Genomic DNA, 22,754 nt, shown 5'->3' on the forward strand with positions numbered 1-22,754 from the left:
GAAGCTGCCTAATTACTGAATGTGCTTTTTGGAATTAGTAGTTCGTTATGCAATTTTGTGGCCACAGTATTGTTTTAAAGAGGGCTTTACTTTCAAAATTGCTTTCAGAACATCGCATTAAATTTCTAATAACAGAAAATCTATATCAGAAAGAACGACCATTTCATCTTGTTTGCCCAGAAAGTGGCATCTACGCAAGTTAAATTGAACTAATTTTATATTACTGATAAACAGATATTTAATTTTTAACAAAAGAGTAGTCTGAAGTTAGTAAAATAGTTGAAGTGTATGAATGAAAAAGTAAAGAAACTAACCAAAAGTTGCATGAAGATTTTGTTTTCTCTTCTAGCTCAATTTATTTAAAGATGCTGTCAGTTTAATAATTTAAGTGCGATTTCTGCAGGACAAATCGAAATTCAAAATCTTGGCGTGCTACTAGGTTTTTTTTTCTGTCACGATTTAATATAATAAATAATAAAAACGATGGTTCTTTCCCATATAGACCCCAGCTTAGTTGTCAGATAACCTATAGTCCCCCTCAATCATGGAAATGATACTCTATAAATAGCATTTTGTTTAAATATATATATATATATATATATATATATATATATATATATATATATGATAAAAAAAAACAAATGAACACATAAAGTGGATGCAGCTTAGGATCTTTTTCGTTTATGCCCCCCCCCCCCCCCCCAGTACGTTATGCACCCCCCCCCCGTTACAGAGCATGTGTTATTACATAGAAAATCATTATGTAAAAATTGGGCACGTGCGTCGGGGGGATGCAAATAATATGCACCTACTATGCTGAGGGGGGCACAAACGGAAAAGTTCCGCATGTTATTTGCAGCTCCTCCATATTAGTTCATCATGTAATTTTGCGGTCACAGTATTGTTTCAAGCAGCACTTTAGTTTCAAAATGGCTCTCACAACATCCCATTAAAGTTTTAATTAAAGGAATTCCATGTCATAAAGAACAACTATTCCAGCATGATTGCCCGGAAACTGACATCTATTCAAGTTCAGCCGAAATAATTTTATCTTATTAATAAACAGATATTTAATTTTTAACAAAAAATATTCCGGAGTCAGCAAAATAATTGAAGTATATGAAAAAAGCAGAGAAACTAATGGGGGCTATACTTTCAGGGGGTGGCTAAGGGAAAAACCCAAAATGATTAAATGTTCAAATTATGAAACTAAAAATCATACACAGATATACTTAAATATATGAAGGTAATCAGCCCGAAGTTGAAAATTGAAGGTTTTCCGCAAAATTAGATCTTTTGATTTTAACAGATGAAATTTTTATAGAAAAATTTGAGTCACAGTTGTATAAGTGTACTGATTGGCAAAAGCATGTTAACACCAGATATTTTAGGCAAGAAAAAACTCACTTTTTAAGGCAATTTTACTCCAATTTGAACTGAAATTTCGAAAATAATTCTAACACTAATGATCCCCAGCAGTAGTCTCCTCGCATACATATGAAATCCAGACACAACACAACATTAGTTCACATGAAAATCCAATCTAAAGGTGATGAACCTCATCCGAATTTCACAGTAAAAAGCAAATTTTCTCAAAATGTGGTATTTTTGAGATTTGTTCAGTTATGACTAAGTTTGCATTTGTGTTAAACAATAAAGAGAGCAAAAATGTGATTAAATTGTAGTATTGTATTTTTTCAGTTGTGAAACGTTGATGGAGCTTATCAAATTTACATAGGGATCTCTGGTATGTGAACGTAATTGAATCTGATCTTCATATGTAGGTGAGATGACTAGTGTAGGTCAATGGTGCAAAATTTGTTTTACGTTGGAGCAATATTGCCTCAAAAATTGATTCTGTTACTTCGGGGGCCTAAAACTAGGGCGACTAACTTATTTGGCGTTCAGTATACCTCTGCATGCGTTCTTGACAACTCATATAGTTGATTCATGCTACCAGATGTTGAGTCTAGTCTGTTTGTGTGCCGCCATAGTCAGTTATACACTGTCAAATCACTACAAGTGCTATTACTTAGTGCGCTAGTTTTGTAGTTTTTTTCAAAAATATTTCTTGGGTCACGAAATTCGGATCTTTTCTGTTTGTGCCCCCCCAGCTTAGTGGGCGCATATTATTTGCACCCCCCAGACGCATGTGCAATATTTTTACATAGTGATTTACTATGTAATGGCACGTGCTCTGTAACTGGGGGGCGCGTATCGTACTGGGGGGGGGGGGGGCACAAACGGAAAAGATCCCGAAATTCTTATGGATGTTTCTGCTAGATGGCAACTAAACTTTTGCAAAGTTTTAGCGATAAAAAAACAAAATGTCAGTGCAATTAATATTTATCAAGAAAGCTAATTTCAATATTTTTATATTAAATGAGACTTATATTAAATGTTTATTTTTGAATAGCTCTGAAGCCGTGTTTAAACAGGTGTATTGCCTTCCAGAATTCACTCAGAAGGGTGCTAACTGTTATCACATACCCAGACTGTTTGATTTGTTTTCGTACTAAAAACTAATTTATTATTTATTGTTACAACAAGGTATTAACGAAGGTACCCCCACATCAAAATTGTACCCCCATAATGATATGATGATAATCATGAGTTTATGTGTTTGGTTGTGGGATAGGCTTTACGTTCACAAAGCTTCGACAAATTGGAAAAGCCAGCAATAATGGAGGTAATCCCAGGTTGAGGTCCCACACCGAAAGTCGATATGCCCCGACCGTCCCAGACGGAAAGTGTCTATGTCCAGACTGTCATGCGTACATCAGACTTTTTGTGCGTTCATGTTCAGACGTTCATGCATTTTTCCGTGTTTCCAGACAATGTAAATTTGAGCGCAAGACACCCCCGTCGTGCGGTCATCTGGTTCTGGACATATCAACTTTCCGTCTGGGACCTCAACCTGGGATGGAAAAAGCCAACCAACCTCTGGGCCGTATTTTTAGACTGGTCCGCATAATCCTTGGCCTTCTTCAAATCTTCCTTGTCCAATGTTACAATCGACTTCAAAGCCCACAGACATGCATATCCAAATATCATATAAAACCTTCCAAGCCTAAAGCGCAGAATTTTGGACGGCTTGTGCAGGTCACCCCATATTAGCTGGCCTAGGTAGTCCAAGGCGTGATCAAACCCGTCTTTGTTTAGATGATCAAGGGTGTTTTGGACTATTTTGATGTCGTCCAGAAGGATTTTCTGAGTTGCATACATCTTTGTTTTCTATAGTGTGTGAATCATACGTCAGAAGTCATGGAAAAAAACCACGTCAAACAGCATTTGTTGTTGTTTTTGTACGACAGTTTTGAATCTGAACAAAAAAAATATACTTTTAATAATTTATATTTAACCCCTAAATCATTTTACCCCGCAAATAATTCAACCCCTTTATTATCTCACCCCTAAATTGACTATAATAATTAATAACGAAATTCGCGAAAGCGATTATTTATTCCAACCACGAAATAGTTCAGCCTTCTGTTTGTTTCTATCGAACCCATACAATATCTCTCTTAAAGTCCGAATTAGTACAGCTGACAGCATTTTCTATGACATTAACTGTAAATATTTGCTCGATATCTTTATCTTTTTGATAAAAGACTTGCTTTCTCTTCTCTCGCGACCAAAATATAACTTGGCATTTTTTAATGAGATCATTTTAATGAAATTTTTGCTTTTTGATGAAATAATTGCGGTTATATTGCCTTCACATATTTTTCGTCATCTGTGTGCGAGATGATTTTCTTTCTCCATCGACAGTTATTATTCCTTACTGCACTGAAATTTTATAAAAATTTTCTCTTTTGGCAAAAATGAAGCTTTCTCACATCCCAGTTTCGGATGTGTTTAGATGTAAGCATATATGAATGCATTTGGATGTATGATTGTTTTGGACGTATTTGGATGTATGGATGTAATCTTTTTCATTTTGAGGCTCGAATTGATTGATATTAAAGAACTTTTTTTTTACATTTAGCTACCTGCTTTGAGGAAGTAAATCTGGAAGATACAAGAAGCTATTGTTCGTGAAGTGCCAATTACAAGCCAACTGCTCAACCTATTATTGGATTTTAATGACTCTTGCATTTTTGTGGAGTTTTCAAAAAAAATTGTTGTAAATTATAATACCAATTTGATTCGGATCAGCGTGCAATCTTTGAAGGAAATCTGGGAGTCTTAATGTCAAAGACATCTTGGGACCACGCATGCCTCCCAATCAACAATACTAGTGTAGGAATCAAGTTGAGGCTGCATACGTGAGTTCGGTTTTTCAATCCCCTGTACTTGTGGAAAAACTAACAGGCCGTAATCCTATTAACTACATTTCATTTGTTAAAGCAATTAAAGAATTGGGCGAAATTGCGACGACACATTCTTCTCGAAGAAAAATTCGGGAAGAACTTGATAACTCAACCTACGACACTTTATTAAGAAAACAAAGATCCATTAGAGAAAAAGCCTGTTTGAAATCTCTGTCCACCGCAGCCTTGTGCATGGTTATCGGCAGCCGCAATCCCGACTCTAGATGTAATGGGCGATCATGCCGTGTCATGCCATAGTCGGGCTGATATGATCTCATGTCATAATCGTATAGAAGACAAAATTGTATCAGATCGCTCGGGAGCTCTTTTGTCTCCCATCTCTCAACAGAAGAGTTTACTGCCCGACAATAACTTCAGACCGGGCAACATTTTCTTACCTGTAGGGAATGTCGGTCAACCGGCAGCATTGGACGTCGCCATCACTTCATTCTTGCAGTAGAGCCCTATTATAAATGCGTCGTAGAAGAGTGGTTGTGTCTTGTCAGCTGCTAAAGACAAGAATTACGAACAGTACGCCCAGAAATGTAGCAAAGTCGGAATTTATTTCATTCCTCTGGCCTTTGAGTCCTTTGGGGGATTTTCAGAGACAATTCGTAAGACCTTCAAACGAATCGCTACTCTGGTTGATAACAGATGTTTGCAGCCGGAGGAGATGCCGTTAGCTTTCATTAAGTTATCTCAATCAGTCTCCGTTATAGCAATCCGGGGGTCCGCAATCATGATCCTGGCTATAGACACACATTAAACGCGAGGAGATCTTTGAATCCTTATCCTACCAGTTAGGAGGCAAGTCGGTCTTGAGAATTATATCACCCATAAGTTGGGACAACACATATTGATAAGTTTTTGACAGCTCAACCAACGAGTTGGGAGCTAAAAATACTATACTTTAACATACGGGTTGTGGATCGATGGCGGGAAGGATTTGAGTGCAATAACTTGAAGTGTCAACTCAAACAATTCTTTTCTAGAAGGAGGCGAGTTTGAATCCATTGATGATTCGGGCTCAACTCCTGATAATAACAATAATCGTTTATGAACCAAGATTTTCTAATTGCTAGTATAAATATAAGATTCAGTTTGAAAAAAAATGCGAATGAAATTTTTTATTATAGTACAATTTACTATGATCTGTTATTGACATTATATACTAATAATTATAAAAGTTTTCTTGTCACCTTATCCCACACTGGAGAGTAGTTTTTACGCAAATATTTAAAATAATGTGGAAGCTAAAAGGTAGGATGGACCAAATTGTTACCCTTTATCCCCTTCCATGCTGGTTTTTATGGTCTTTGAGAAAAATTCGTGTCATTAAATGTCCCTAAATGTAAACAAGGACTTCACTCTTGCTTTACTTGCTCTTGCTTGTTAGAAGGCCCCAAAGATCATATAATGTACCGCCATTTTCTTGGAATCATGAAGAAGTTTAAAAAGCAGCCAAAAAGGACTTTTATGGAAACATAGTTTTAAAATTTATCACAAAAATTCATTTGAGGCATCATAGTTCACAGACCCTACGCAAGTTATTTATCACTAGACATCAATCCTTAGTTTCCCAGAAGTTCAAAAGCTATCAAAGCTGTTCAACAATGGGTGAGAAACAAGGTAAGGAGGGTTCATCTTTTTTGAAGATATGGCCTTAAGAGTGCGCGAGAAGAACTGCTGTCTCAACTTGAAGGCCGCGCCTATATGGGCAACTCAGACATCTGTGTTATGCTTCTATCAACTTCTGCTTTGACTTAAAAGAATTTTTCATTTCAACCAAAACCATAAAAATTGAAAAACAGGGTTTTGTTTCGTAAAAATGAGGCAAACAATACATTCAAATCAATTTAGCAGATGGTGCGTTAAGGCTTGGCATTTGTTTCCTAATTAATCTCAATTTCTGCGAAAAGATTCTTTAACAAAATTTATTTTTCTTATATTGAATTTCGAATTCGGTTGCTTGGTTTCGAAAAAGTATCAAAATGATTGCACAAATAAAGACGATTTGCGCCTTTTTCTTGATCGGAGAGGGATTTGCCGTTGATGTTGATGTCGATAAACGAATAAGACATGCCTTGCCTGCGCCTCCAAGATCTTTTTATGTTCAAGTAAACGTAGTTGATATGGATCAGAACAGCAAAACATGCGGCGGTACCTTAATTTCATCTCGGTGGGTCTTAACAGCTGCACGATGCCTTCGAGAGAAACGTAAGAACTGCATTTTAAAGGGACTTAATCTTTTCACGTGCATGTTTTAAAATGCCAGGTCTCTGCTGTTCCTGACATTCTTATATACAATTTAAAGCTCGCAAATTGCGCACGATACCTGATTCTGCCTGAAGTCCTTTTGAGTACCCTATCTTCAATTTTAAATCTAATTTAGTCATCCTTACTTATTGATAATTTTTGATTATAACAAAAATTCATCGGTACACAGATTTCTGAAACCAAACGCTTTTTCTGAAATCAGTCCGGTAGATTTTTTTGATTCAGTCTATAAAGTTTGCTTTCCTCACTCTCCTCTCTCTTCTAACTGAACACTCTTTCAACCCAGAACTTAATTACGCTATTCGGATGAACTGTTTACAAAATTCAAGTATTTTGTGTTTTAGCGCATTAAGACGCAGAGGTATACTCAAATCGTCACGGGCAGATATGCCCGATGCGTGTATCTCGTGTTCGTTTTTACTTTGTTAATACATTGAAAATGGAACAATATTGCGAAAAATAGCTACTTTAGCAGAAAACGGCAAAATGGAAGGGAAATTATTAACATGTGTTTGCAAAAGCTTCCTAATCCTAGCCGCGAAATACAAGTACAAATTTATAACCTATTTTTCGCACAGCTTGTATCACGCATCTGCTCCATTTATGTATCGATTTTTCGCACGCAATGTAGCTCGAATTTGCATATAATCCACAATTAAGCCTAAGTTATTTACTACTTATTTAATTAAGCCTAATTATTACTATTAGTAGCATTTTATTACCACTGTATTACTACTTATAGTACTTTATTACTACTTATTAAAACCGACCAGTCCCACATTGATATACAAAGCCTTTGATGTGCGAGGGATTTTTCGGAAAAAAATCAGTTTTTGTGGTTGCATGTATTTAAAGCACTTTAAAGCTTTGATAACTTTAACTAAATCTTTTTTAAAGTGCTTATTGCATGCTCAAAATGCGCGCGAATAAGAGATACCTAAATTGAGCGGAAACGTGCAACAAGACTTGTAACCTACTTTTCGTTCCGAATGTTCTTTTATTTCGAAAAATTGGCGGAACCCCTTTTGCGAAAAGTAAGATACAAAGGATGTCTCCTAATTTCGTTCATTGTATGTATCTAATTTTTGAGCCAATTTTGCTAGGGCGGAAATTTTGGGGGCATACCTCTGCGTCGTAATGCGGAAACAAGTTTTTTTTCGAGGCAAAAAGTGACATAAATTGCAATTTAGTGAAAAATTTTTCACTCCTTCCGAAAAACGCCTGACATATTGGAAACAGGTCTCTGCCACGGAATTTCAATTTTAAACCAAAAATGCCTTCCAATATCTTCAGCTGGCAGAGGAAACTGCCCAAAAAAATTCAAATCTACATAATTTGAAGTATGATATGCAAGAGGTTTTTGTTGTTTCAGTGTTTGCCAATGTTGATGTCAGGGACTTCGCGGACGCTAGAGCTGAACCAAAAATTGTGCAAGTAGAACGATTTATCCTACCTGGAGAATAGTAAGAATATTTTTGTGATCATATAAGCAATATTACTACAACAAATAGTAAATTGTTCCCTTCTGTAATTAATTGTACAGTTTGTTCACAGTTCAAAATTTGGTTTAACCATTGCAGTTCCTCTATACTGTTATAAAGATGTACAAAATATCAACTGATGATTGATTACCATTTTCAGCGGGGCAACATGGAAAACTGACACTAATATATTTTGTCCATAAGTTTATAATTTATTTTGTTGTGGGCTGTTATTTTTTCATCAGGTAATTGACATGTTTAACAATAATAATTAATGTTTAACAATAATAATTAATGTTTTTAACAATAATAAACAATAATAATGTTTAACAATAATAATTATTGTTTAACAATATTAATTAATGTTTTTAAAACAATAATAACTATGTTTAACAATAATAATTAATGTTTTTAAAACATTTTTTTTCCAAATTTCATCCAATTTTTTTTCCATTTAGAAATGGCTCAATTTAAAAGTTTCCAATGTTAGGTTTTCAATTGGGCAACCACTCGAAGAGCAAGGTTTTTCTCATTGGTTGGACTAATGTTTATTGTTTTTAAAATACATGAGTTTGTTTACTTGTAACTAACCACCCAACTAAATTTAATTCATTCATTCATTCTTACACTGCAAGTCAAGAAGTGAAAAATTTGCGATATACTTTTTGCTTACATCGTTCATTTTTGGCTTTCAGTGATACGATAACCTACGAAAGGGACGCAGATGTCTTGTCCAACTACTACAATACATACGACATAGCACTTCTCAAGCTCAAAGAGCGCGTCGATAGCTCGAGGGCTCTGGGAATGTGCGATGACACCATATGGTGGGTTAATCATTACAATTTCATGGTGGCGGGAATGGGTGCCATCGATGAGGCAGGTCACAATTTTCCAGATATTCTGCACGAGACTGAAATTGATATTAACGCCATGGTTGGAGATCCGGCGTACAAAATGGTGTATCTCAACAAACAGGCTGACTGCCAGAGAGATAGGTTTGTTCATGTTTTAGTTTATGAATGCGATCAATCCATAGGTATCTTTTTCTTTACAAAACCTTGAATTCTAAAGACGCTAGAATGTTTTTTTTTCAAAATGATGATATGTACCCTATCCAAGATGAGGTCCCAGACGGAATCAAGTATGTCCAAAACGGAGGGGGGGGGGGGGGGGGGGGGTTGTGCGTTCAAATTACATAGTCTGGAAACATCAAAAAACGCACAAAAGTCTGAGCATGAACGCACTACAGTCTGTACATGGACAAACGAAAGCGAAAGACTGTTGAACGCCAGAAAATCTTGACATAAAATTTTTCGGTCTGGGACGGTGTGGCTATTGACACTTGCCGCCTGAGACAGTCTGTATATACCATTTTCCTTCCTGCGCCTCAATCTGGGAAGTAATGAGTGGATTCAAATGGCAAGAGTGATGGACGATGAATAAAAACTTGAAAGATTCTCGTAAAAATCTTCACCAAAATAATAAAATTAGAATTAATCTGGCAATGGTTTTTTGACTTAATTGACATTACGTTCTGGAAAACTCATTAGCAAAAATAACAAATTTTTGTCATTTACCAGTTTTACGTATTTGCTTTATCCAAAAAAGCTGATCATATTTTTGATAAAGCAATTTTAAAAGAATTGTAGTTCATAACTACAACTCTTAGTGAATTAATTGATCAAAAGTCAATGTCTTAACAGTTTTTTCCATCGGTTCAACTTTACAAAAAAGAACAGAGCAGAATGCGTCATAATATTGCTATTGAATAATATGACTGCTGGAAGTAAAATTTTTCTATGTGTACATAAAAATTTCTGCTTCCACTAAACGTTTCTTACGAAAAGACAATTTGCCCTCACGATCGTTTATAAAAAAAGCTATTTATTTAAAATTGTGAAAATAAAAGATGATTCTCTTTTTATCGTCGTCTCTTAATGTTATATCTATGCTGTCAAAAAAAAAATGAGAAAAGACTCAAATTTCATCTGATCAAACGTTCCAAGACAAAATTTGCTCTTTTATCGACTGAACGATACAGGGATAAAGGCATCGTAAATAATCTTGTAATTTAAGTGTTTCAGTAATTGCTTGATAAATGTTACTGAGTAAACTAAATGAGCAATGCGCTATTTAAATCTATCCAGCGAGAAAGTTTATTACGTCATATTTCTTAACCATTCTACTTCTAATATGCGTAGAAAGCTCAGAAAAAGTTCGCTTAACATAATTTTCGTTGAGCCTACTAATATACTAAATCGATTGCGCTCTTTTTAGGCTTAATATTTTTATGTTTCGAAAACGTATCGGTGACCAATCTGAACTCAGACAAAATACCTGCCAGCAAATATAGCTAGATTTGCCGGGCCATATAGAGGTTTTTTTGCCTTGATACGTATTGAAGACTGTTGCCTTGACGTTACGTGAGAGAGATGCTTTATAATAGATACATATTCGATGAATTAAAGTTCCGATAGTGTGTTTTACACCTATACTTTTGGTACCGCGACATAATGAGTTGACTTTTGAAGACGTCAATTCTTCTTTCTGCTCGATTATTGATGAACTATCTAATCGCTATCAGCTGTTTTGTTCCTTCAATTAACTTCCCACCGCATTCTAAACAGTATCATGGTTTCGCGTCCACTACGCACAGCGTTACTTGTTACTTAGGTCTTTATAAACGTCATTTATTCCCCGATTGTGTGCTTAACCCCTTGTCTGACTTCAAAGTAACCCGAGAACCCGAATCAGCAGGACCTCCTTTTCCGATTCCTCGTTTTGCTGTATTGCTAATATCAAAGATTCAATGATGATCAAAATGAAGGAAGTGGCGATAGCCGGAAGTTATTAAGAAGATCGAAGTGATCTTTTTGGGAGAGAATCTTATGACGGAACAGAAAAGAAAAGAATTGTCCCATTTAGATGCGACGACACCACGCTGAATTGATGTCATGTGAGGAGCTACAAGAGGAAGAGTGACAAACAGTGATGTCAAGTTTTTTGCAGACTGTCGGTCAAATGATGGCACGTGATGCTCCACCGTCAACGATCAATACGATGAGGCAAATCTTGTAAAGCTCTCCTCCAGCTAAAAAAACTGTAAGAACTATCCAAACTCAAACTTTATTACTTCAAGTGTTGATGCTCCATATTTATATCCGCAACCGGCAAATCTAGCTACACCTCACTCCCCTTATATTTTTGGTTTTATTTCCTATAATCTGATTTTTTTTGAATAACGGTCACCGATTACCCACCCCATACACTTTTTGATTTAAAAAACATCAAATTTGAAAAATTTCGGCAAAAAAATGCAATAATTGTATTATTGCGTTATATCTTGCCGAAATTGGTTTAAGAAAGATGTCAACGTTTTAATTTACGCGAAGCAAAAAAAAAATAGAAAAAATTTGATCAACTTTCGGAAAATTTCCTATTATCCCTAGCAGTTTATAGAAAATAACTTATTTATTACGCAGATGTAATAATTGCATAAACTGTCGATTTAAATTTGTCATAAAGTTGTCATAAAGAGGAAAAAGAACAAGTTGGTCAAGTTTTTCAAATTTGGAAAGAAAAAACTCAGGGTTTTTTTCCAATAAGCGCTTATTCTTGGGAAGTCGTGAAAACTGTGCATTTAACATCAAGGTTCGGAGTTTGAGCAAAGCTCACATCAGTTAGGTTGTAAAAACATTATATGGTTTTTATATTAGCTGCTGGCTCACTGCATCACGCCATAAAAACTTTGCCTCAAGCGTTACAAGACCATTATAAAAAAGGAATTTACGCATTACCGGGTCTGAGTTTTAATCCTAACGCTTTGAAAGTCCAAAAAACCGCGCAATTTCAATTGAGTCATTTCTTCCGTGATAAAAAGAGGCTAGTTATATGGCAAAATGTGGTGAACAATTTATTGTCCCGTCATCGCAGTAACAACAATAAGCCATTAACACCTTCGCAGCTTATTGAAGTGCTTGAAAAGTATCAGGAGCGCATAGAAGCTATAGTGTATTGCCCCAGAGAGGGAACTCCTGATATCTACGATCAGCTCAAGCGTAGTACTCTAGTTACCATCCATTTAGTGAAAGACATTGTGTCTAGACGTAAACAGAAAGATCCTAGTTTACTTAAAGAGTACAGAGTATTACACCAAAGGCCTGCGCTTGAGCTGAAAACACTCACTATAGTCTTAGCTCGTAAGAACAACCTCCTGTCCTTGATAGCACGCTCCCGTCCGAAGAAACTTTCAAAGCGCCGTCGTAAAACGCTTCGCACCCGTCATGCGTTCGAGGAGGTGGAACTCACACAAGCCTTTGATAACCTGAATGTCACTTAATCACGCGCTGTTGTGGGAGTCTACCCGCTGACTGGCGGTGTGACTTAGTTAACTCACGAGTAACGGGTTAGTTTGTGGTTGGTTCTCTCCGATAGCGCTTTACTAAACGTTTCGCTCTCCCCATTCTTCGAGTTTTTCACTACCATCCGTTTTCCGCAGGTTATCTGGTTTCATTTTCCGCTTCCCTCCTTTTGTTTCCTTGTCACTTTGTTTCCTTCTATCCCCCGTTTATCTGTTGTATGATGTAGTATGTTGAGTTTCTGCTGTAGTAAAATTTCTCTGCTAGTATGCTGGTTTGTTGTGTAGTCTCATTCCTTGCTAGGGTGTGACTTAAGTTCATTCTGGAGTTACGGCTGGTTTGTTTCGTGACTTTCACCACACTGGTTTGCTAGCAATTTGTTCTAGCTTTATTAATTTTTGTAGTATGCACTTTTGTTGTCTGGGTAGGGTGGTTTGCTAGGGTGTGACTTAAGTTTGTTCTGGAGTTACGGCTAGTAAAGTTCCTGACCTTTCCGACTTTTGGTTATACTACACTGTTGCCGTGATTTATTTCATGTTTGATGTTTTGATGCCGTTGATAAAGCCCCCATAATGTTTTGTGCTAGTTTACCTGGCAGTAGCTCCTCTCCTTCTTTCTAGGATGTGACTTAAGTTTATTCTGGAATTACGGCTAGCTTGTTTGGTTGAGTTTGTTGCTGTGGTCTGTTAGCATCGATCTTCCCGCCTCGTCGCTTGTGGTTTCCGCCCCCGCCCGTGCCAGTTTTCCCGTTTCGTCGCGCGCCATCCGCCCGACGTTTCCGCCCCTTCCGTGCCGTTTTCCCGTTTCGTCGCGAGCCATCCGCCCGACGTTTCCGCCCCGCCTGTGCCATTTTCCCGCTTCGTCGCGCGCTTTTCGCCCGACGCTCCCGTTTTTCCGTCCGGTTCCCCGTTGCGTCGTGCGTTAATCGTTAGGCGTCACTTCCCGCCCGTCCCGTCTCCCGTTTTGCCCTTTTTGCGCTTCCTGCGCACCGTTCTTTCTTTATTTCGCCGGGTACTATTGTACTCGACGAACATCTTTGCTCTTTGGCGGTTTGCTAGGCAAACCGTCACACTAGGGTTCGGTATAACTCATTTGTGTTGTGCTGTTGCATGTCTGTGTACTTTATAGTAGTACTAAATTAAACTTGTGGTTCCTGTTTTTCTTAGGATCATGACAACTTTGCAGGACAAATTCAACAAACTTTATAGTGCGAGGGCAAAATTAGAGGCTGAACTTAACAACATCTATGGTGAAATTAACAATGCTGTGGATAAGCAAGATAGGAAAGTTAAGATCGAACGTCTGCTTGTGAAGTGCAAGGACGCTTTTATTAGAGTAGTTGATAAAAATGAAGAGCTCTTTGATCTGGCACAAAAGACTGAAAATCCAAATGCTGCCTGTAAGAACCTTGAAAAATGGTTAGAGACTGTAACAAAGAAAACTGATGAGTTCATTGCTGCTGCTCGAGGGTATATCAATTCGGTCCATGACAAAGAGACAGCAGAGCAGTATACCTCTCACCATTCAAAATCAAGTTCACATATGACTTCCTCAAAAAGATCAAGTCAGCGTTAACGAGACTTAGAACTATCAAGACTCAAAAGGGAGGAACTTGAGAAACAACATGAAGCAAAGCTTCGCATTGCTAGACAGCGTCTCGAAATTGAAAAACAAACGAAATTGCAGGAATTGGAAATTGAGCAGCTTGAGGAGAATCATCGCAAGGAAGTAGCTGCTGCAGCACTTGAGGAAATTGAGTTGATGACAAAATCATCAGCAGACGGTTCTGGTACAGGCAAAATGAGTGGGCTCTTTACGGAGAGAAGTTCAGTCAAGAGCAAGAAATTTGATCAAGATTGGATTAATTCGTCACCGGCCGGGAACATGGCAGATGTTGCAAACGAACCGAGTTTGCACTTTTCTGGTTCCATCGCCCAATCCAACCAAGCAATTGTCCAACGACCTTCTTCAGCTCAACTTCCAAACTCACACTTCAATCTCAATACACATAGTCAAGTTGAGGCCAACATCAACCTCCCTGTCCAAGAACCAAGTAGTAGAACCAATGTAACCAATGATGCACATGTTGCAAACAACATCATGCAAGAGCAGCAACAGCCTCAATATACGCCTCCATCACCAATAAACTTTGGTATGCCAACTCAACTAAACGCCCCAAACACAGCCCGACAACTGTCTCAAGCAACAATGCACTTCGATGGTTTGCAATTAGATCATCAATTCCCTCGCAGATCGAGCATGCCGGGACAGTTGAATTTAGTCAGCCCTCCGCATTCACCACCTTTTAATACGATCGTTAATGCTCCTCTAGCACCTAATCCGCCACAAGCACACATAAATGTACCAGCCCCACCATCCCCCGTTCTAAACCTCGCACCACCGCATTTACCGTTAATCCCACCAGCATTCCGCTTTCCTCCCTCGCCGCCACAAGCACTACCACTACAAGCCACTAACCCCGTGGCGAATAATGTCAATCTGTTACCCCATTCTCCGCCTGCACCATTCGTTTCCTCCGCAAACGTTTTTGTACCTCAATTCATCCACCACCCCCACAAAAGAGCTTTCCGCCCCAAAGTTTTGTCCCTATAACCCACACACCTCCTGCTCCTCCAGATCCAAATGTCTGGCGTTTTCCAGCAGCAGTCCCATCTAATACAGTACCACTTGTACGAACATCCGCAAACTTATACACCGTACAACCGGCCCCGTCAATCAACCCTCATATATCTACATCGCACCGCTCCTCTCATGTACAAGCAGCAGCAGGCGCTCAAAATTACGTAACATCAGACTTCATGCAAGCGAATCCATTTAGTTCTTCCACAGGTACCGCCCCCACCTTTGTCACTCCGATCATTCCGCCAACGTATGGAGCTACCGTTTTGAACCCGTTGTGTTGGGGTGGCCCGCCGCATCCCACACCTTCGGCTCCTTCTTTGGACTCTGCGGATTTGATAAAGCAGTTGGCGGAGGCAATTACTTGTAAGAAGAACGATCCACTGCCCGAGTGGAAGTTGTCACAGTACAATGGTGATCCCCTGCAGTGGCACGAATGGTTCGGACAATTTAAAAGCGCCATAGACGCACAGTCCTTGACTGATGACGTCAAGTTAACATACCTAAAAACTCTTGTAACTGGAAAAGCTAAAACCGCCATCGCTGAGTTCGCATACTGCGGTGTAATGTATAAGGACGCACTTAAGACACTCGAACGTAAACTTGGCCAACCACAGGCAGTAGTCAGTGCACACTTAGACAAATTCAGCTCTTTCCCCCCATTAAAGATGCACAATAGTGATAACATCATAAACTATTCTGCAACAATTTCAAGTCTTGTTGGGGTCTTTAAATCACTTTCATATGACGCAGACCTTAAGAGCGCCTCACTGCTTAACACGGCTGTGCAAAAATTGCCGCCCAATCTAAAAGAGTCTTGGTCACTCTTCACAGTGAAGAAACATTGGGTTAAGCCAACACTCCTTGACTTCAACGAGTGGTTGAAGGAGAAGGCCGAGGCACATGATTTAATGAAACAAACTTCATCGAAAGCAAGAACTGAGGATAACACCAACTCAGTAGTAAAGACCAAAGTTGCCTCAAGAACTTTTGCTGCTAATACACAAACTAAAGGCACTCAAAGACCAGCCTCAACATTGGCAACGCTTGCAACCTCTTGCTGCATTGTGTGTAAAGGTAACCATCGCATCTGGGAGTGTAGGGAGTGTAGTGGCGGAAGCAAAACTGTGTTTCTCATGTTTGAGAGAAAAGCATATGTTTAGGCAATGCCCAAATCCCAGGAAATGCAGGAAAGACGGATGTAACAGCTCCCATAATACACTTCTCCATGGAGCCGAGAGGGTTTATCCATCAAAATCCCCTTCAAACAACAACAACAGTAATTCTAATGCTGGCGCAAATCAAAGTAAACTTCCTAGTGTCCAATCATTGAGTAAGACCACTACTTTGTCATCTGTGAGTAATGTGAAAGGCCTCCTTCAGGTGACTGAATTACAGTTGAAGAGCTCCTCCGGTAAAGATACCACGGCTTTAATTTTGTGTGATACCGCTTGCAGTAACTCTTGGGTGTCCAATGATCTTGCAAATAGACTTGGTTTGCACGGTACAGCATTGAAACTAACAGTCAAGGGTATAAATACCGAGGAGGTTGTAGACACTAAGTTAGTTGAACTAATTGTACCACCACGCGACAACCAAGCATTTGAACCATTTAAAGTCAGCCCTTACGTAAAGGAAAATTTGAATGTAGGCGCCGACGTCATTAACATTAAAGCACTTCAGGGAACCTACCCGCACCTAGCAGTTCTAGACCCAGTTACATATTGCTACGGAAACATCGAGATGATACTTGGACAGGATGTGTATCATGCCATCCGCCCATTAGAGTACTTCGCTGCCGACGAGAAGTCCTCGCCTTTCGCTGTTCGCTTGCCCATAGGTTGGGTTCTAAGCGGCCCTCTACCGTCGTCTTCAGGTTTAGTCTCGACTTGTTTCAAAGCTAATATGGAGCAGGATTTTGAACATAAATCTTGTATAGTCAGGTAAAATCTTGGTACGACATGAAGTCGTACGGCGCACTTAAGCAAGTAGACCCACGATCCGCCTCGGAAGCGCGTGCGCATGAAATTCTTGAAAACACCACCGTGCATAATGGAAAAAAGTACGATGTAGGAATGCTATGGGCTGAAGATAACATCAAACTGCCCAACAATTACTTCTCAGCGCTGGTTCAATTGAAATCTTTGGAAAAGCGGCTTACGAAAGACCAGACTTTAAGGGAAAAGTACTCGAATACCATCAAAGAGGACTTAGACAAAGGCTACGTAGTAAGGGTCAAAGACGCTCATTAGGTGTAAAGTCGCTCGGAACGAGAGTGGTACCTACCACACCATCCGGTTGTTAACCCGAACAAGCCGGGCAAGGTCCGTAGGGTACTAAACGGAGCAGCTAAATTCCATGGCGCATCTCTTAATAAGTCATTACTCACCGGACCTGACTTACTGCAAAACCTAATCTATGTACTCCTACGGTTCAGACAACACCCATTTGCCGTATCTGCCGACATCGAGGGAATGTTCCTCCAAGTTGGAGTGTTACCATGTGATCAACCATCATTGCGCTTTTTGTGGCGGGAGGACCCCACATCAAATGTTGTGGTACACCAGTATACGCGCCACATCTTTGGGGCAAAAGATTCGCCCACCTGCGCCAACTACGCACTTCAGCGCACGGCACGCGATAATGCTAAGGAGTACCCAGAAGCTGCGAAAGCCGTCCTTGAGAACTTCTACATGCACGATTACTTGGACTCAGTGGAATCCCCCGAGAGGGCCCTCATTAGGTCGAAGGAATTGGTACATCTTCTCCATCTAGTTGGGTTCAAGCTTACTAAGTTTGTAAGCAATGTACCAGATCTGGCTGACCGAATTGATGGGTCTGCTCAATCCACTGAACCGAAGGTCATCGTTTCATCAAAGGAGGAATCAATGCTTGTGCTTGGGCTTAAGTGGGATCACAACAACGATACTCTGGTTGTGAGTAGGGGCACTAACAGCACCATCACGAAAAGTTTAACACAGCGCTTGGTCTTAAGTCTTGTGTCACAGGTCTACGACCCAATTGGTCTTGTCACACCTTTCACTGTTGGTGCTCGGTTAATCTTGAAAGACATTTGGCGTGTCAATGGACAAAGTTGGGATGACGAGGTACCTAAGGACACAGTTGACAGATTCCTTGCCTGGTGTATTGAACTGCCGCGGTTAGCTGAGATCACTATACCGAGAAGTTACTGTTCAGGACCATTCCATCATCTTGAACTCCACATGTTTGGTGATAGCTCGCAAGACGTATTCAGTGCAGTAGGTTTTCTTAGGGCTCAAGTAACTTGCCCCTCCGGGGAGATTATAACAGAGCTGGCGTTTGTCTTGGGCAAGGCCCGTGTTGCACCTATGAAGGTAATGACAGTTCCTAAGTTGGAATTACAAGCCGCTCTCCTCGCTGCCCGTTTAAAAAGGGAAATCTGTCGGGCATTAACGGTTACTGTCGACAAAGTCTTTATGTGGACAGATAGTACAATCGTCTTGCAGTGGATAAACTCAACAAACAAACACCCCATCTTCATTGCAAATCGGGTTAGTGAAATCCTGGAGAACACCAGCGTTGACCAATGGAACCACATCGCCACTTGTGATAATCCGGCAGATGCTGGCACGCGTGGTATGTCCGCTGAAGTTTTGCAATCAAGTAGCTGGGTGAGGGGTCCTGACTTCTTGAGAACTAAGTAATTCCCTTTTGTACCAAATACTGACGTCGTTGATAACATCAAGCTCGGCGCTGTAACCACGGAACAAGATGATAACTCCATCTCATCTTTAGCCGCATCCGTAACCAAGCCCCCTAAGGAACAAAGTAGTAATCTAATCCCGTTTGATGAGTTCAGTTTTTATCAAAAACTACTTCGTGTCATCGCATATGTGCTCCGTCTTTTACCATCTCATGAAAGTTACCGTACCGTAGACGGCAGTATAGCCTACCCTGTTGAGCTTGACGAAGCCGAGCGTCATCTCCAGTACTTGGTTCAGGGAGAGTCCTTTAATACTGAAAGAAAGGATCTTCTTGACAACAAATCCGTTAAGAAGAGCAGCCGCATTGCTCAGTTTACTCCGTTTATTGGGCCTCATGGTCTCATCCGTTCTTCTGGTCGACTCCGACGGCTAGTGGAAATTGACTTTGACACTAAGCATCCTATCGTGCTGGATGCGCGTCATACTTTTGTTAAACTGTTTCTGCGGCATACTCATTTGAAAAACCATCACCAGGGCAACGATTACTTACGGTCAAATGTACAGGAACGTTATGCCATCCTTAAATTACGTTCCGCACTGCGTTCCATCAAATCAAACTGCGTCTTGTGTAGAAAGTTCCGTGCAGCAACCATTCAACCTATCATGGCAGACCTCCCAAAGGAGAGAATCGCATACCAGTCTCCTCCCTTTACCAACACCGGGGTTGATTACTTCGGACAATTCTACGTCACAGTTCGTCGGACTACCGAGAAGAGGTGGGGATTTCTCTTCACTTGTCTCACTACTCGTGCTGTCCATGTTGAAGTTGTCCATGGGCACTAGTTCCTGTGTAATGGGAGTGGAGCGGTTCGTCTCCCGTCGGGTACTCCTGCTATGATTTGGTCGGATAATGGTACGAACTTCATTGGAGCGGAGAAAGAGCTCCGTGAATGTGTGGAAAAATGGAATACGCTTAACATTGCCACCGAACTTGCACATAAGGGCATTAAGTGGAGGTTCAATCCACCCAGTGCGCCACACCAAGGTGGCATCTGGGAGAGGCTAGTTCGAAGTTTTAAAAGAGTACTGTACACTATCCTCGGTACGCGTCGCCTCATAGATGAGGTGTTGAACACTACTTTTTGTCTGGTCGAATACGCACTAAACTCACGTCCTTTAACGCCCGTTAGCGCCGACCCGTCCGACCTAGGCGCAATAACACCTAACCATTTTCTACTCGGTAACCAAGCAACCAGAATTCCGTCTATCGTTGGCGTCGACGAGTTCGATCATCGTAAGCGGTACGCTCGTGCACAGCCCTACGCCAATGCAATCTGGACACGTTGGCTTAAGGAGTATGTACCAGCGCTGAATCGTCGAGCTAAGTGGCAGACGCCTGCCGAGCATCACCTCAGGGTTGGTGATTTAGTTTGGATCGTTGAAGAAAGCAACCCTAGGGGTTACTATCCAACTGCTCGGATTGAAGAACTCCATTACGGCTCCGACAGCGTCGCCCGCTCCGCCGTGGTACGCACGTCGTCCGGATCGCTCGTCCGCCCACTCGTTAAGCTTGTACCGATCCTCCCAACATTTTCTTCCGGGCCGGAGGATGTTACTGAGTAAACTAAATGAGCAATGCGCTATTTAAATCTATCCAGCGAGAAAGTTTATTACGTCATATTTCTTAACCATTCTACTTCTAATATGCGTAGAAAGCTCAGAAAAAGTTCGTTTAACATAATTTTCGTTGAGCCTACTAATATACTAAATCGATTGCGCTCTTTTTAGGCTTAATATTTTTATGTTTCGAAAACGTATCGGTGACCAATCTGAGCTCAGACAAAATACCTGCCAGCAAATATAGCTAGATTTGCCGGGCCATTTAGAGGTTTTTTTGCCTTGATACGTATTGAAGACAGTTGCCTTGACGTTACGTGAGAGAGATGCTTTATAATAGATACATATTCGATGAATTAAAGTTCAGATAGTGTGTTTTACACCTATAATAAATTTTTGCTTGTTGATCCACTTCCAACGTTTTTTTTCCAACCTTTTACATTTGTTAATTGTTAGAATCACCTGATTTTGATTTGCAATAAAAAGTTCACAATATCTTCGTTTTCCCTTGGTTTTCGATTTTCAAATTGTCGATACTATTAATTTACTTTGCGTAATCAAAAAAATCTCAAGCTTGCTTTTCATAACAACGTTTATTAAATTTTTACTAGAATAGATTTGAAGAAGCTGTTGCGTCTCAATACCTGAAACAATTTGAGCAATTTTTTGTCAACTATATATAAATTTTACTTTTGATCGTGCAGAGGTTTTTTGTCTGTCAAAATCATTTTACATATTTATAATTAAGAATTGAAATAGAAATCAGTTCAGTTTTTAATACCATTATTAATGCAGCCGTGAATGCAGGCTATGATCTTGTTCGAGGAGCATAAATTTGCTCCCCACGATGAAAAATGTTCAGATAATCAGCCCGAAGTTCGAGGAGCAGCATAAATGATATGAAAAAATATTTTCCCCTTAAAACTTACCTGGCCAATGGGGAGTTCCTTGGGATTAAGATTTTTTGCATGTTTCCATAATGGGAATGCCGAAGACCCAATTTTTTTCCATTATCAACCCACAGTCACATTTCTCTCCGTTTTCAATCCAGTGGCAGTCCAATCTTCTCAGCGACCCATTTGGGACACGACTGTGTGTGTCTGTACGGCATAGTGTCATCCAGGGAGAACTACAGCACAGATGGTCGCACCTGTTCAGGCCTCACAGCTGTGAGTAGAGTGGGCTATTTCAAAATGTGGGTGGAGCTCACAATGGAGGTATTCGACCATTGAAGAATAAATCTGTCAGGAGTGTAGTTGAAATAGAAAAGAAGAACAAATGGGTTGAGGGTTTCATGGTGCAAATGATGTAAAATTACGTGGAAAGTGAGTTTACAAGTATATAAGTATATAAGTTTTTATGTACTTCGAACCCCGATAAGAAATTATCTGTCTGAAGGAAAAAAATAGACATTTTAGAAGGGGATTAATTGTCAAATTGAAGAAAAGGTCACAATTAATGATTATCCACTAATGGGAATCATAAAGCATGTCAATAATCCAATAAAATGAGCTATAATACACCCCTCAACTCAGCCCTCCCGGATCTAAGTCTCCTGATATTTCAGTACTGAATCATAAAAATTTCATTATGATTTTTATTATGGACAGAGTTCTGATCATGGCACTTTATAGACATTTCATGGTAAAATTCATAGAAAAATTCTGAACTTAGTATGAACATAAGGAACTTCAATTCTGTATTTATTATGGACATAATGAGTTTTTGTCTGTTTTTTAACTGAACAGAATGAAAAATCGCCATTAACTGGAACTTGAAAAAAAACTCGATAGGCAATTGCGAAAATCAATAAATTAATGAACTATACTTACATAACAAAATTTGGTAAACACGTGAAATTTAACAATTTCTTTTTTCAAAACTGACACGTTTTCAACCACCACAAATGTATCCTTAAATTTATGATAAAAACTTTTAAAAAATTTTTTCATTTGATCCAATAATATTGTAGAGAAGAACATCGGCTTTACTCATTGAATTAAAGAACTTCGAAGCTCTGATTTTAATTGATCGTTTTTCAACCATTCGCGTACATGACGGTGCCATTAGTAATATTTAGGTGTTGAATTTATGGAACGAATGTGTTGAAAGTGTTGAATTCGGAATTTTTGGAAATGCTAAAATTATGCAAGAGATGTGCTGAAAAAAGCATCGGACCTTGGGTAGGAAATCTGCAGACAACTGTTGGAATCATTTTTCAGCACATTCAGTACCTAAAACAAAAATTTCCAATTATTCAACATGCTTCATTTATAATATTAGCACATTTAGTGCTTTCCTTAAAAAAATTTTGCAGCTTACATCAGCTCACGTCTCTACCCTGGAGGCAAAAAGGCTGTTAACAACCAGAGGAGAAAA

At 39.5% G+C, this 22,754-nt stretch overlaps 1 protein-coding gene across 1 annotated transcript; it reads left to right on the plus strand.

Annotated features, from left to right (window-relative positions):
* Positions 1-6,286: 6,286 nt before the first annotated feature.
* Positions 6,287-21,658, plus strand: LOC142348412 (granzyme B-like). Its single transcript, XM_075399768.1, has 4 exons — positions 6,287-6,530; positions 7,963-8,053; positions 8,767-9,069; positions 21,427-21,658. Exons 1-4 carry the CDS (start codon positions 6,305-6,307, stop codon positions 21,605-21,607), a joined length of 801 nt encoding a protein of 266 aa, XP_075255883.1. The 5' UTR covers positions 6,287-6,304; the 3' UTR covers positions 21,608-21,658.
* Positions 21,659-22,754: the final 1,096 nt, after the last annotated feature.

The sequence above is a fragment of the Convolutriloba macropyga genome, chromosome 10, assembly GCF_964194025.1.
Source record: "Convolutriloba macropyga chromosome 10, txConMacr16.3, whole genome shotgun sequence".
Classification (NCBI taxonomy): domain Eukaryota; kingdom Metazoa; phylum Xenacoelomorpha; order Acoela; family Convolutidae; genus Convolutriloba; species Convolutriloba macropyga.

Coding starts and splice junctions, on each gene's coding strand:
- LOC142348412 (XM_075399768.1), top strand. CDS start 6,305: ATGATTGCACAAATAAAGACGATTTGCGCCTTTTTCTTGATCGGAGAG. Junction 6,531..7,962: donor ACGATGCCTTCGAGAGAAAC/GTAAGAACTGCA, acceptor TTGTTGTTTCAG/TGTTTGCCAATGTTGATGTC. Junction 9,070..21,426: donor GCTGACTGCCAGAGAGATAG/GTTTGTTCATGT, acceptor TTTTCAATCCAG/TGGCAGTCCAATCTTCTCAG.